This window comes from Rhinatrema bivittatum, chromosome 12 (genome assembly GCF_901001135.1).
Source record: "Rhinatrema bivittatum chromosome 12, aRhiBiv1.1, whole genome shotgun sequence".
Classification (NCBI taxonomy): Eukaryota; Metazoa; Chordata; class Amphibia; order Gymnophiona; family Rhinatrematidae; genus Rhinatrema; species Rhinatrema bivittatum.
In genome coordinates, this window is record NC_042626.1 from 23,344,178 (window position 1) to 23,359,512 (window position 15,335).

A 15,335-nucleotide genomic window follows, 5' to 3' on the forward strand; every position below is an offset into this window, starting at 1 on the left:
CAAAGCAAAGCTGCAGGCAACCAGCAGAGCTCCAAGCTCCTGTCCTTGGGCAGGTCAGTTTATTGCGCTGTGTAATCCTGTCAGACCGCTCCCCGCAGTAGCACTGGTACCTGTTTTTCCTCTGTAAGTCAACAGCTCAGACCCCCCAACCCCTTGGAGGTTGCACGCCTGTTTCTAAAGAATTAGGATTGTAAAGTTCAGGCTCCTTTTTGATTAAAAGTAGCTGTGATGATCACTCTTATGTCAAACCTTAAGACTGGAAGCAGCTACAAACTGGAACCCGACCATACACCTTTCTACTCATATTTTCATAGGCCCTTTCAACCTCTGACTTCTTGTTAGTTACATCCTCAGGCAGGAGAGCTGCTGGACAAAATGGCACCGAGGGCAAGGGTTGCTTTTGGCACCCTCCCTAACCTTTTGGACTTGTGTGCTGGCTAACTCCCAGACTGACTCGAAAGGGTAGTGTTTGCACCAACTCTAGGCTTGGCACCTACGGTGGTTGCCCTTCTGTAGGGCCTAGCCCAGGTCACCCTTAAAGGAGCTACTTGTGTCAGCTAAACCAAGCAAGATTGATCAGAGCAGCACAGGATGGACGCTACTGAACTGTACGGAGACAAAGAACCGCTATTGTTCAAGAACAGGACATGAGCTGAAACTAGCCCACATAGCTAAGGCACAAACTTGTCGAAGCTGCTGTGGACTTAACAGATATTGTATCCCTCTGAGCAGCACGTTCTGATCAACGAGCGGTCTCTAGCAGCCTGTCCACAGTCAGGTAAACCTGCATGCTATGAAGAAAATCGTCTTCTAAAACCTCGCAATCATCTACCAATGGATTGTAGTGTATCCAATGAATGCTTACTTTTGGGGAACTGTGGGAATTCACGTGAGAATTCAAAAAATCTATGACAGTGAAGACATTGAAGGCGGACAGGGTTTTCCTGCTGGACACTTCTCTTAAATCCCTGTCTGCATCCAATTGCCAAGCTCCTGCCTGTCATACTGTGACACTCCATGTAGTCCCCGTCTGTCTACATATTGGAAATCCTTATACCAAGCTCTCAGGACTCGTCTGTAACACACTGACAGCTGCCTGTCATCTCTTTCTCTCTGAAAGTCATTGCCACTCTGGGATGGATAAGAGACATCTGCAGACTACACAGATGTTGTGGATCTGTCTGCAGCCTAAGCTATGGACGTGTTGTCAACCCTGGGATTAGACCTTAGACCCAACTGCTGAAAGCTTTACGGAGAGATTGCCAAACACTGAACACTCCTTCCTTACCAAGTATACACAGGACCTGGGCTAATTTACTCTTGATATGATGGGTAATTAGTTTTCAAACAGAACAAAAGAAACAGTAAAAAAATAATTGTAATAATGGCAAAAAAAACTCTTTTATGTATGAAAGTGTGTCAGCAAGCCAGAAACAAGTACAAGACCACCTTAGAAGGGGGTAGCCCGGACCTCTCAATCAATCACCCGTATATAATGTGAAAAACTCTCTCGGCAATCTAGACTGTATCCAAAATTCAAATGGTAATAATAATAAAATGTTAAGTACTTTTTTTGATGCATATAAAACTGCTCAGAAAAAGCAGCGTGATAAAAGCGAAACAGAAACCAAGACGTCAGCTGGCATTTCAAAATCTTTTTTCCTCATTATTACAATTATTTTTTACTGTTCCTTTTATTGCATTTGGTATATTATCCTTAAGGTCAGGAATTTGTGGGATTATTATTCTCTTAGTTGGGGTAATTTTGTTTTACAATGCATGTGTAAAAGGGAGAGTTGGGACTAATTTGGCATGGGTGGTTCTGAGCACTATCAAGTCCAGAATGAGTTATAGGTGTTGCATAACAAAGTCCTTATCAATGACCCATGTGACTGTCATTCATTGAGAACTATTGGGTTTCACAATAAACTTCATAACAGAAACTAGAAACAGTGTAAAAGAAGAAGTCTCTACCCAAGCGATTGTGCTTTCATTGACTGGAATCCAGTTTCATCTAATGAGTCTCACCTGCCTTCACTCCTTGGCCACCCCTTGTGACAGCCCTGTTCTCAGGTTCCTCTCACTAGTCTGCTTAATGCAGTTTATAAAAGCAATGCTCACAACAAAGCAACACCCACCCCCACTCACCCCTCACCCATTGTCCCTGCTCCCAAACTCCCACCAAGCCCTACTCAGAGATCCTTAGCCATTTCCCCTGCTCCCTAACTCCAAACACAGCCCTTCCCAGACTCCTCGCACGCTTCCATAGGCATCCAGACTCTCAACAGTCTCCCCATCCCTACCCCCTAAACACCACAGACAGCCCTATTCAGAGACCCTCACCCACCTCCACTGCCCCAAACTCAGGGACCCCCCCCCTCCATTTCCATCTACACCCAGACAGCCTCATCTGTCCCTATCCCACAAACACCAGATTGCCCTACCCAAAATCCACCCACACACTTCCATCAGTACCCAGAGACCCACACCTGCCTCCAAGCATCAACTACAACCCACCCATATTCACCCCCCACACATTACCATCAGCCACCAGAGATCCTCATCTACCTCCCTTGTCCCTGACCAGACAGTCCTACCCAGAAACCCTCACCACGTATGAATCAACAACCAGAGCCCCTCCCCAGTCTGATCCCCAAACACCACACATTTATTTATATATAGCCCTACCCAGAAACCCCCTGCCCCAGTCAACATCCAGAGACCCTCAGCCACCTTCCCTATCCCCCTGTTCCCAAACACTACACAAAGTCCCATCCAGACTCCCCCCCCCCCCACACACACATAGTGTCATCAGCATCCAAAGACCCTCAGCCACCTTCCCTATCCCCCCGTTCCCAAACACTACACAAAGTCCCATCCAGACTCCCCCCCACACACACATACAGTGTCATCAGCATCCAGAGACCCTCCTTCTTCCTCTTCTTTGTAAGACCCGACATTCATCCCTCAAAAAATGCTCTCCAAAGTTAGTTTGATTTTTTAATAAGCTGCAGAGTTAGATTGAATTTTTTAAATTTGTTTTGTTGCTGAATCATTCAGAAAATAAACGTTGACTGCAAGAATTACCGTAACAAGAAAAAATAAGTTAAAACTAATGAGAACTCAATAGTTTTTGTAAAGCCCTTTATCCAGGTAAGCTGGACTGGTTAACAACTGCCTTTTCCTACCCGACTCGAAGCAGACATGGGCACTCACAATGCTTGTCCGTTCAGTGGGGTTAAAAAAAGGTGATCCCAGGGCTGTGTTCAGATAGGGAGAGGAAAACAGCATGTGCACATTCGCTTTTTGAAACGAATGAAAATGCTGTTTTACTCCCTGTCTGCTGCCTTCACAAACAGTAGATGATTTTAGCGTGCATCCTTTACCCCAGCTAATTGTCAAAGCTCAACTACCAAAGTGGTTTCTCTTTGTAAAATTAGCTACAGATTATGCGTGCTAAAAGTGTGCCCATACTTTTTGGCTAGGCAGGCCTATTAGAAACTGCCTGTTATATATCCCGACCCATGTTCTCATTGGTTATCAAAAAAAAAAAAAAATGGATCAAGAAAAGCTGGCAGTGCTGCTGACGAAGCTGGCCCTTCTTTTGGGACCGTGGACTCTTAAATTACAAAAGAACATTGGCTTTGCGACAGCTCGATGCAGTCATTTTGTGCTTCCATGAGTACGAATAATATTGGCAAAAAGTCCATTATGAAACATTACAAAGCCTGAACCCAAGTTGAAGAATAAGAGGCACTAAGGACTCTTACACATTTTACACACCCATGTGCTTATGCGGTCATCTCCCTCCACCTCTCAAATTCAACTTCTGGGTGACAGTTCAGGGGCTGGCTCAGACTTCTAATAAGGTGATGGAGGATGAGAGAGAAGAGCTCCTCTTCCTTCTCCCCTCCTCCCCCCACAAGCACCCTTTTCCCTTTCTGCAAGAGAGTTCTGCACCCACTGCACTGTATAAAAGTGACAGCCATCTCTCCCCCACTGATGCATGCACTCCCACTGCAAGGCCAGAGAGACTCGTACTGCCCTGGGTAAGAAAGGACCTCTGAGACCCTGTGTAAACTACCCAGCAGGAGGAGCGGCAAAAGGTTCACCACCTTTCTTCCTGTCAACCCCCCATGCTGTAAGGGTAGGAGAGGTGGGTGACAGTCTCCCACTGCTATTGTCACTTAGATCACCTGCAAACATTTGTTGAAAAAAATAGAGAGAGTTTGGGGATAAGCATTCAGGTTCATTGGCGCCCACGGCACCCTTCTGGTCACTGCTGTCACAGAGTATCATTGGCACAGAATTAGCAGCTTTCCAAGAATGATACTGGCACGGATAACACGTCTTTGGGTCACGAGTTCCTGATGCAGTAACCAAACACTTCCAGGGCCTGCAGCGCATCCCCTTTAGAGGGCGAGGAGAGAGCACGCAGGCGGACCAAGGTCCGGGAGAAATTACTGTGCAAAGTTCAGACCTCTGCAGGCTGCTCGTGTGCTGTAACCTCCAGCTCAGCCACTGCTCATTCATCCATCCTGTTGTAAAAAGACTCCGCACTTGCTGAGAGGAACAGTCTACAATGCTCAGGATGTGTTTTTATGTCCTTCGATGATGATATTCAGCCTAACCAAGTTATTCATGTCAGCCCAGCACAGCAGGAGCATCTTGTGCAGTAACCGTGTTTAGAAAACAGTGAGCAGACACCACAGGAAAGTCCCAGGGCGGTCACACACATGGGAAAGCTTATGGATTCATATTTGCAAAGAGTTTTTTGTGTTTTTTTTTTAGGAGTGGTGTTGGCATTTTATCATTTCAGCTGCCCACACAGACATAGGAGCGCCCCCCCTCCCCCCCCAGCAGCCTGCTTTCCTGCTGCGACATTAGCCTGGACAAATCCCCCTCACCCCCCCCCCCCCTCTCCGAGGGCGGAAACTCCCCATGGTCCGGGCCTCCGTTACAGGTCCTGAATGTAGGCAGGGGCACCGTGAGGCAAAGGCAAACTGCAGAAGGCAGCAGAGAGAACATAAGACAGCAGTTCTTGTGCTACCTGTCCCCCTACCCTGCCCAAGAAACTCTCGCCCCACAAGTCCTGCTCTTATAAAACTATTCTAGAGGTGAAAAACGCACGCTCGCGAGCACACACACACAGTCAATAGCCTGTTCCAGCCTGGGCACGGAGATAGAAAAGGTCTCACATTTCTCCTCCTCACTAACTGATCTGTATTCCTGACAAAAAAGTGCCCACAGGATGCTAAGGGCTCATCTCCCCTTGGCAAACCTACCACATCCCGTTCATGGCAGGAGAGCACCTCAGTGCATAAGTCTATGCTCAGCCAGGCCCCTCGCAAGAAGCCCCGGTCTTCTGATTGACTTATTCAAGATCCTGGCCTCCTATGCTGAGAAGGATCCTTCAGAGAGGCAAAACAGCTGCTGCACCCAAGCAGTGTGAATGAGGTACCGAGCTCACATCCTATCCCAAGAGGCAGGGAGCCCCTAGGTAAACCACAGTCTGAGGTGTGGAGCTCCTGGGTGAGCTGTCACCCGAAGCAGGGAGGTCTGAATGTTGAGCGGTCCATGGAGAGGAGCTGCCAAGATGGGCTGCAGCCCCCGGCACAGGAAGGTCCTAGAACACATAGATCTTATCTCTCTGCACAGTGTTCAGGTCGTCATCCAGCGTCAGCAACACCTGGAAGAGAAGAGCCGCCATGATCACTCCCCACTTAAGAGGCCACCAACATCCTCCCCTCCCGCCCAGTCCTTGGGTTCTATGAAGATGGAGAAAGGGGTCACCAGGGGCATGGTCTGCCATGTCCATACTCAATGAGGGAAGTGCATGAGGGGCCTCAAAATTCAAAGGGCATCAACAGGGGTGAAAACCTTTGCAATCCCGAATATCGTTAGGAACAAGAAGCACGGTCCCTGCTTTGAATTCTGGTACCCGTGGGGCTCCAGAGAGAACCAGTCCTGCAGGGGCCAGCGGACCTCTGGACCTGTAGAAGAGGGTCTCTGGAGGAGACTGGTCAGATTCCTGCACATGTCTCTCTTTGGAAGAGGCCAGAACCCAAGACACACTCACCAGAAATGATCCAAACATAGCGATAGAGGAGAGGAAGTGCCAGATGTCATGGTCATCAAAGAAATTCAGCAGGATGCAGTCTCGGTTGTGTTCTCGGGACTCTGCGGGTGTTTTCTGCAGAGGAAAGGCAGAAGTTGGGGGTGGGAAACAGTGATCTTCTGTTACTGCAGCACACAGACTCATGCTCCCATGCCCACTAGGACGGTCTATTCCTGGTGATATCTGCTCGACTGCTCTCAAGATCTGGGGGTGCTCTGTATGCTGGCACACAGGCAAGTCCTGAGTCCCCTCCCTTCACCATGGGGGGGTGGGGGGGGCGCTGTGAAACGAGTGCTTTCTTCCCTCCTGCAGGCCAGCCTGCTGTGGGCACTCTAATAGTGACACCTGAAGCACCAGGATCCAATGCCAGCACTGCCACCACTGCATCATCTGACCCTTAAGCTCTTTGTGCTCAAACATTACTCCTGAACACTTCTGGACAAACGGTTTACAATATAAGAACCTAAGATTTGCCATACTCGGTCAGGCCAAAGATCCATTAAGCCCAGCATCCTGTTTCCAACAGTGGCCAATCCAAGTCACAAATACCTGGCAGGATCCCAAATAGTAAACAGATTCCATGCTGCTTTCCCAGGATAAGAAGTGGATTTCCCCAAGTCTACTTTAATAATGCTTTATAGAATTTTCCCTCAGGAACTTGTCCAAACCTTTTTTAAACCCAGCTACACTAATAGCTTTCACCACATCCTCTGGTGTGTACACAGCTGGGGCCTCCAACAGCACTGTATTCAAAATAAGCAGAAGCCTCACTGAGGGAGTTTGAAATTCAGAAGTGATTCTGGATGATGTAAAGGTGAAACGACCAGAGGCCAGTATCCCCTCTGAAACGGTCAATCCCTGCGGCAGTGGCAGAAACCAGGAGGGATCAGAGGGGCAGGGTACAGGGGAGACTTACCTGCCAAGTGCTCAGACCCTGGAAAAAGAAGAACAGGGCAAATCCCCACACCACAGATGTGCAGATGATGCAGAGGAATGGAATGAACTGTATCCTCTCACCACTGCGAAGCTGGGGAAAGGAGAAAGAGAAGATAGTTAATGAAATATCATGCACCGTCGAGTGTCCGTCTTTCTCCAGCCCAGCCTTCCGTGAAGTGAGGAGGAGGAAGGCGACAGCACCCCCCCCCACAGCTGGAGAAAGCAAACCATATCAGGGTGAAGGACAGCCAAGCCGGCTCTCATCAGGGAAACGCGAACTATGCAGCTGTGTCCTCCGAGACACATCAGACTGCATCAAGCGATGTTATCTGTGACATCAGGCAGTGTGGATCGATGGGCCAGGATGATCTCCCTCAGGCGTGCAGAGATGGGCTGGGAGGGAAGGTTAACGGACTCCAGAGGCTGCAAGCCACAGGCCAGGCCCTAGCACAGCACGAACAAAAACCACAATGCAAAGAAACCCTCAGGGAATGACTGGTCAGGGGCGGGGCTGCTCAGGACTGCAGGCACACAAACTGGAGCTTGTGTGATGTTCGAAGCCGTCATAGTGTTTGAGGTGCAGGGGAAGGGTGCAGCGGGGAATGGGTGCGGTCCTTACCTTCATAATGATGTAGAAGGCGAAGTACAGCAGCAAGTTACAGATTCCGATGGCCAGCAAGTATGACGCAAAGTCATTGGGCCTCATGATGAGTCCATAGGCAGCACTGACAGGGAGGAAGGGGCAAAGCAATGAAATTAGTGTCTAAGAAAAGGCCTATAGATGACCCCTGACCTGGCACGTGCTCCACTCATGGCACCCGTCGTAATGTATGGAATGAAGGCAATCATAAACCATCACAAGACACTGGACACGCAAGAGCTATAAAGACTTAAGTCATGACATGTTCTGTCATGTGATATGCGGAAGAGCAGTGATGCAGTGTGCATGCTACAAACAGGCCCGGGATGTGCACTGTCACATGATACATGAGACCGCATGCAAGCGGACAGCACAGAGGAGCATGCAGACGCACACAATCGTAGACTTACAGTGACCAGTTTATGATGTTCCCCATGACGAGCAGTACCATCCGATCCTGCAGATAGGGAAAGGGTGCAAACACCCATCAGCAGAGTCCATAGGACAGGAAGAGGGAAAAAAAAGGAAATTCTCCTGGCAGTACTCACCACGTACATGGGACCGCTACACTGCCGGATGCAGTCTGTGTACACAATGTACAGAATCCTCCGAAACACCCCACTGTCTGCAGGGAGAGAGCGAGAGAGAGAGAGAGTGAGAGAGAGTGAGCGCACTGCCACCCTCAGCCCAGCAAGGCCCCTTTCTGTAGCTCCCGAGGGCCTAACAGCTGATATAATCCTGGTTCTGAGCTGTTGGAAGAGAAGGTGGTAGACCAGGTGTCACCCATGTCTTGGCTCACTGCGCCTCCTTCTGGCCTTTCACAGAATGACAACGACGGACGCATACTGCATATGGTAGCATACAATATCTCAGCTGCCACTGCTCTTAGGTTTACTCACTGCATTATCTTTCCTGCACTAATTATCAACACTGAGCTTAATTAACAGGCATTCTGCTGAAGTTATGTCAGCACTAAAAGCCATTACACTGACACAGCTGAACGCAAACATTAGTTACACCTAGTGTACATTTTCAAAAAAAAGTTTAGCTGGGTCTTACAGGGGTGAAAGAAGGAGTTCTGTACATGCTTAAGTAGATTCTCAGCTTCTTAAAACTCTGCATATTAGCAGAACCGTTGCCGGGCTGAATGGCGCCCCCGCCAGTTCCATGCGGATTTTTTTGAAAATGCAAGTCATACATGTAGGTTTATAACACCTTCCCACACCCCCCCTCCCCCTTCCAACGGCCCTGCACATATGTTCATAGCACGCAGAAATTTGGCTGCATAAAATAAAAATCACAGAGGCGTTCCGGGTTGGGCTGTGCGCGTCTGTTACAAATCTGCGTGCCTGGTTTACGTGTCCAAAAAAAAGGTACAGGCGGGACTGGCATGCCGATACCGCTCAACACTTGGCACCTTCATTTGGAAATTAATTAAGTTCTCCGATTATATTGGAGCCACATCACAACCTGACAGCCAAACCCAGTTTATCCGGGTACCTTGCCTTTGAAAAACAAATCGGGTCATTTTGAGCCAGGTTAAAAGAATGCGTGTATTTCGGTCATTAGATGCCCCCCCCCCCTCCCCGTGGATATGGGAACAGCCCCCACCCACATTCCTCCTGCTTACCTAGCCTCCAGCGCCCCATGTAATACAGCTGTGTGCTCAGCAGCATGGTGGCCACGACGTGGATAACGGAGAAGATGATCCAGAAGACCAGGTTCCCTTTGCCAAACACCTGTGGGAGGAAGGAGAGGTGCCAGCTGCAGAGTGCACGGCGCAGGATGTCTGAGAGGCGAGGGAGCGACACGTGAGCCACCAGTGCCGTCAATCCAGTTCTGGCATCATGCTGCTGCACGCGTATGGACCTCTATGCGTTTCACCCCACAGCATTCGTGGACTCATACTCCTGACTTTTCTCGGGGAAAACAGAAATACGAGTCCAAGAACGCTGAGGGGTAAAACCTGGACTGCATTAGCCTGACCTGAAACAATGGCCACCCTACACCTGTACCATGTACAGAACAAAGCAAGCACAGCAGAAACTCCTGGAAAGGAGGCTGAACACCCAGAATTACCTCTTCAGTACAAGATATTCTTGCATTCTATGGAGAAAACCACAAGATCACAATGCCCATTCCAGGTTTCCCAAGAGCTGAGCCACAGAGAATATTTAGGGCCTGATTCACTAAGACACAGAATGGGAGAAAAACCTTAGGCCCTTAATTCTTACAACTCCATCAAGTGAAGAAAATCACAACCCTCTACCCCTCAAGTATTCACTTCAGTTTTCTTGGGACTTTTATGAGAGCTTTGGCAACTTCCGTGGATCATGGTTTTCTTGAGTATAGAAACAAGGACAGCGATAAGCACTCACCACTCCAAGGACGGAGAAGAAGATGATAAAGGCAAGGCAGGCGTAGGCGCTGTAGGCGCTAGCGTTGATGTCTGGGTGACGCTTCTGATACAGCTTCAGCATGCAGAGCCCAGCAATCATGTACATGAACGATGTGTCTGGGAGAAAGGAGCTCAAGCGTCAACCGCTGTCCAGCAGCTTACAAAAACACAATACCAGTAAACACATGAATTAAAAGCAGTCTCTGCCCAACCTAGCTGGAGTATAAGTTCAACAGAACACTCCATGCAGGGTCAGCCTCTTGGGTTCCAGATCTTTGACCTTACTGCCTACAACATCTCGCCCTTGCACTTGAAAAAGCAACCAAGAACCTTGACCTCTCCAATCCAGATGCAGCCTTGCAATCATGGAATAACATCACATCCACTATAGCTGACGAACTCTGTCCAATTGTACACAAAGAAATCCCACTATCAACAAGAGAAAAACAACCCTGGTATACCAACCAGTTAAAGAAGGCAAAGCAGGACCTCAGATCCAAGGAACGCATCTGGCGCAGACAACCCTCTCCTACTCACAAAGCTATATACAAACAGACCCTGCACAACTACCGCCAAGCCACCCTCCAAGCCAAACGTGACTTCTACTCTTCCAAAATTCATTGCTACCAATTCAACCCCAAAGCCCTTTTCTCCTATGTTGCTGATCTTACTAAATCCCCCACTCCCATCTCCCACGAAGGAAACACCGACACAAAATGTGAAGAAATCGCAAGGTATTTCCAGACCAAAATCAACAGCATTCTTCAACGCCTCCCCTCCAAACCCTCCCCCATACCTCCCCTCACCAATAATACCAAGCACCTCCTCGAATCCCTTGAACACACCTCCACCCTAGAGATAGAATCTATCCTAAAAAAGATGAGACCGGCCTCTCACATAGCAGACTCAATCCCCTCTAAATTCCTCCTCTCCATACCCACTACCACTGCTAAACCCATAGCAAACATAATCAACTGCTCACTAACCTCTGGTAAAGTCCCAGACCCCCTCAAACTAGCTGTAGTCAAACCCCTCCTAAAAAAACCTACTCTTGATCCTACAACCCCAGCAAACTACAGACCCATCTCCAACCTCCCCCTCATATCCAAGATCCTCGAGAAGGTAGTCAACATCCAACTCACTGACTTCCTTGAGGACCACAATATCCTACACCCTTCGCAATTCGGCTTCCGTAAAGGTCGTAATACTGAAAATCTCCTTTTAGCCATCACTGACACTCTCCTCATCGGCATGGACCAGGGGAAATCCTACCTCCTGGCCATCCTAGACATCTCTGCGGCCTTTGACACTGTTAACCACCAAATCCCTACTTTCCAGGTTGGCAGAAATAGGCGTCACTGGCACTGCCCTATCTTGGTTCTCCTCCTACCTTAACCACAGGGAATACGCTGTACAAATCAATCAAAGTACCTCTTCACATATCCCACTCACACAAGGCGTTCCCCAAGGATCCTCCCTCTCTTCCACACTTTTCAACATCTATCTTCTCCCCCTCTGCCAACTTCTCTCCGACCTAGGGCTGACTTTCTTCCTGTATGCTGATGATGTTCAAATCATCATCCCCATTCAAACAACACTCAAGGCATCCCTTCAATACTGGGAATCCTGCCTCTCCACCATCAACTCCCTTTTGGCCAACCTCCACCTGGCACTCAATGCAGATAAAACTGAAATCCTCGTCATCACCAATCAACCAGAGCACACTTCCTGCCCCACTGCTCCCACCCCTACTATAACCCACTCACCTACATCTAATGTAAGAGACCTAGGAATCCTACTTGATCAACACCTCAATTTCAAGCCACACATCAAGTCCCTAATAAAAGGAGGCTTCTACAAACTTCACATTCTTAAAAAACTGAAACCACTCCTTCATGCACATGACTTCCGTTTAGTTCTGCAGTCCACTATCCTCTCCAAACTAGATTACTGCAATTCCCTCCTGTTAGGCCTCCCTACTTCCACGATCAAACCCCTACAAATCCTTCAAAATGCGATGGCAAGAATCACCACCAATACCCGTAAGACTGAACACATAACCCCCATCCTAAAGGACCTGCACTGGCTTCCCATACCATACCGCATTAAATATAAAACCCTCACCATCCTGCACAACGCCCTTCATAAAAACAACCCCGCCTGGCTTAAAAACATGCCTCACTTCCGTACCTCTAACCGTCCTACTAGAAATGCCCTCGCAGGCACCCTACACACCCCCACCTCTCAAAACCGCACACCTCTCCAACACGAGAGAAAGAGCGTTTACCATAGCTGGCCCCCACCCTTTGGAACTCACTTCCCCATTACCTTCGACTTGAGCCCTCCTTACAGTCTTTCAAAAAAGGCATCAAGACCTGGCTGTTCAGGCAAGCCTACCCAGAAGCCAATCAAACCTAGCCCACTCCCTACCCCCTTCCATCACCGTCCTCCCCCCCTTCACCCCCCAGCCTCCCCTTACCTCCCTAGCCCACCCTCCCTGCCCCCTATCTCCCCCTCCCACCTCTTCCTTCTTCTTCCGCCTCCCTCTCCCCCCTCCCCCTTCAATCAATTAATCATACAACTGATCTATTGTAAATGAATACTTCGCCTTAATTTATAATTTTAAAACAGTTACAATTATGTTCCTTTTATTATATTTATCAAGTTGTTTGTTCCTCTCTCTCCTTCTGCCCTATTCTTTCTTGCTGCTCTTCCCCTGCCCACCTCTCACCTTTTTCTTGCCTGCTCCCCTTCTCCCCTACCCTTGTTCATTGTATTTTCTACCTGCTTCAGTTTTTTGTAAACCGGCATGATATGCCCTATGAATGTCGGTATATTAAAAGTTAAATAAATAAATAAACATCTCTCAAAGGAGAGCAATGCTCCTCTTCAACAGCAACTTCTGAGGGTTTTTTTTCCTGTTTAACCAGAAATCCTACAGTGTGTTTGAGTTAAGAACACATATTCCCTAGTTCTGATCAACTATTTTGGTCAATCTCTGGGATAGAACCAGCATTACCAGGAAACAGAATGCACTAGAAATTATTGTGCACTGAACGGATTCATTCCTGGCTACCCAGGCAGCAAGTTTCAGAGCCACTACCCCCATGAATGGCATCTTGCTGTCACAGAGGAACTCACCAAACTGGAAATTGGTGTAGTTGGGGCAGACGTGGTAGCAGGCACTGAGCAGCCCTTCCATCATCAGAGCAGTGCCCATAGCATAGAAAAGGCCAAAGTGTTTGGGGATGCCACACTCCTGCAGATACAAGAGAAACCAGGCACTAGGATTAGTCAGACACTAACCTACGATTGTGCCTATGCTCTAATTCATCCCTTGCTGAGGTACAGGAACACGACACCAATATCTCTTAGCCCAACCAGTTCCAAGAAAAAGAACCCAACTAAACCAACTGCAAGAAGGAGAACATGGAAACCCAACCCTGTCATTCCTACCCCAACCAGTTCCAAAAAACCCAACCCAACCAACTGCAAGAAAGAGAACACAGAAACCCAACCCTGGCATTCCTAGTCCAACCAGCTCCAAGAAAAAGAACCCAACCCAACCAACTGCAAGAAAGAGAACACAGAAACCCAACCCTGGCACTCCTAGCCCAACCAGCTCAAAAAAAAACAAAACAGAACCCAACCCAACCAACTGCAAGAAAGAACACAGGAACCCAACCCTGGCATTCCTAGCCTAACCAGCTCCAAGAAACAGAAGTCAACCCAACCCAACCCATCTAACTTCAAGAAAGAGAATACAGGAACCCAAACCTGGTATTTCGAGTCCTATCAGCTCCAAGTACAGTCACCAAATATGTTTATGTTATCTGGACAGATTAAACTATTCACGGTTTTACCCGTTTGCATCTATGGAACTTTAGTTCCAATTTCTCCAAGAAAATCAGAAATAGTAAGCCATAAATACAATGGGCTAAAATTAGAACTGGCTCAGCCCATCCAAAGAACTTGGCTGTCAGACAGTACCTTTAGTTCCATGAGACGGCGGGATCAATCATTCCAAAACAGAAGTGCAGATTTAAGATTTTGGTATCCATAGGCAGAGTATCATGGCAGCAAACCTTTTAATCTGTGCCAGCTCATGGCCCTAAAGCAAGCAAGAGGAAGCTCCTCTTTGGCCTGGATATTTGGCGCCCCAAACAGTTGCCTACGTCCAAATCTGGGCCAACTGGTCCATACCTTCCCTCCAATCATGGCTAGCGCAGAGACTCTCCCAGCAGCAACAGCCCAAGGAATAGCACCAACATCCCAAAACCTCTGTCCTCTCCTGTTCCCCCCATCCCAAGCTGCTCTCACCCATGGTACCAGGGTCTCACCTCAGCATTACTGCGGTGGCACAGCAGTAAGCGGTTGTAGCTGATCTCCCGCTGGAGCACAATAAACAGGAAGAGGAGGCCCAGCATGATGTAGCCCAGGTTACTGAGAATGTTGTTGAATGCACTACATAGAAGCAGGAAACACAGATTACTGGAAGAGAATCAGTGCTGCCTCCTGCTCACCCCACCCCAGGTACCAGTAGATTGAAGGCAGGGCTGGTTTTAGGGTGGGGGGGGGGAAGAAGGGTGCCAGCAACACAAGGGGCCCCTTGGTAAACCCTGAGTGATGTCATCAAGACAGAGCTGCAGGGCATTTCCGCATGGAGGTTACACAAGGACCCTAACACTTGCACAGCCATGCGCAGGGAGCACTGACCTTCACCAAGATGAAATGACTCCTAGTAGAATGCATACTCACTTCTGCACACGGCCATCCCCATTATAAAAATGTTTCCCTTTTCTCATTTCTATTACAGTATAGGCAGCAGAAGCTTATTGCTCATTGTGGCATCCATCCAACACATGGCAGTACACTGCCCAGAAGCAGCCACGTGATGTCACAAAGCCCTGATAGAAGCCACTGGCCACGAGATCCTAATATACTCCACCCACGTTTGGCAGCTCTGTGACTTCCGGATTAAAAATCACTTTCATTAAAGAGTTACTGCACAGGGAAACTAAAGCATGGCACACAAGATGTATTCCATGGGTGATGTCATCAGACAATACACAGTCCCTGTTTAATTATGTCAGCTAAGGGTCCAATGAGAGCAACAGCATGTGCCTGAGTCACCAGAGTGTTTAAAGGGACTTGGGGACTGTACCTCAGGTTTCCGAGTGGGTGAGCACAAAGGAAATTGTAGTAACAGATATCCTGATTCCCCGTCAGATTTACAACCTACG

General features: G+C 48.3%; 1 protein-coding gene across 4 annotated transcripts in view; it reads right to left on the reverse strand.

Moving 5' to 3' along the window:
• Positions 1–2,987: 2,987 nt before the first annotated feature.
• SIDT2 (SID1 transmembrane family member 2) overlaps positions 2,988–15,335 on the reverse strand; it is a 35,200-nt gene continuing 22,852 nt past the window's right edge. For all 4 annotated transcript variants that reach the window (XM_029573318.1, XM_029573319.1, XM_029573317.1 and 1 more), the window contains 11 exons: positions 15,257–15,330; positions 14,433–14,556; positions 13,234–13,351; positions 10,073–10,209; positions 9,325–9,433; positions 8,243–8,319; positions 8,105–8,151; positions 7,674–7,779; positions 7,035–7,145; positions 6,080–6,193; positions 2,988–5,689 (listed from right to left, as the gene is read on the reverse strand). In XM_029573318.1, coding sequence (XP_029429178.1) covers positions 5,627–5,689; positions 6,080–6,193; positions 7,035–7,145; positions 7,674–7,779; positions 8,105–8,151; positions 8,243–8,319; positions 9,325–9,433; positions 10,073–10,209; positions 13,234–13,351; positions 14,433–14,556; positions 15,257–15,330 — 1,080 coding nt within the window. In that variant the 3' untranslated portion in view covers positions 2,988–5,626. The remainder of the gene's footprint in view (positions 5,690–6,079; positions 6,194–7,034; positions 7,146–7,673; positions 7,780–8,104; positions 8,152–8,242; positions 8,320–9,324; positions 9,434–10,072; positions 10,210–13,233; positions 13,352–14,432; positions 14,557–15,256; positions 15,331–15,335) is intronic.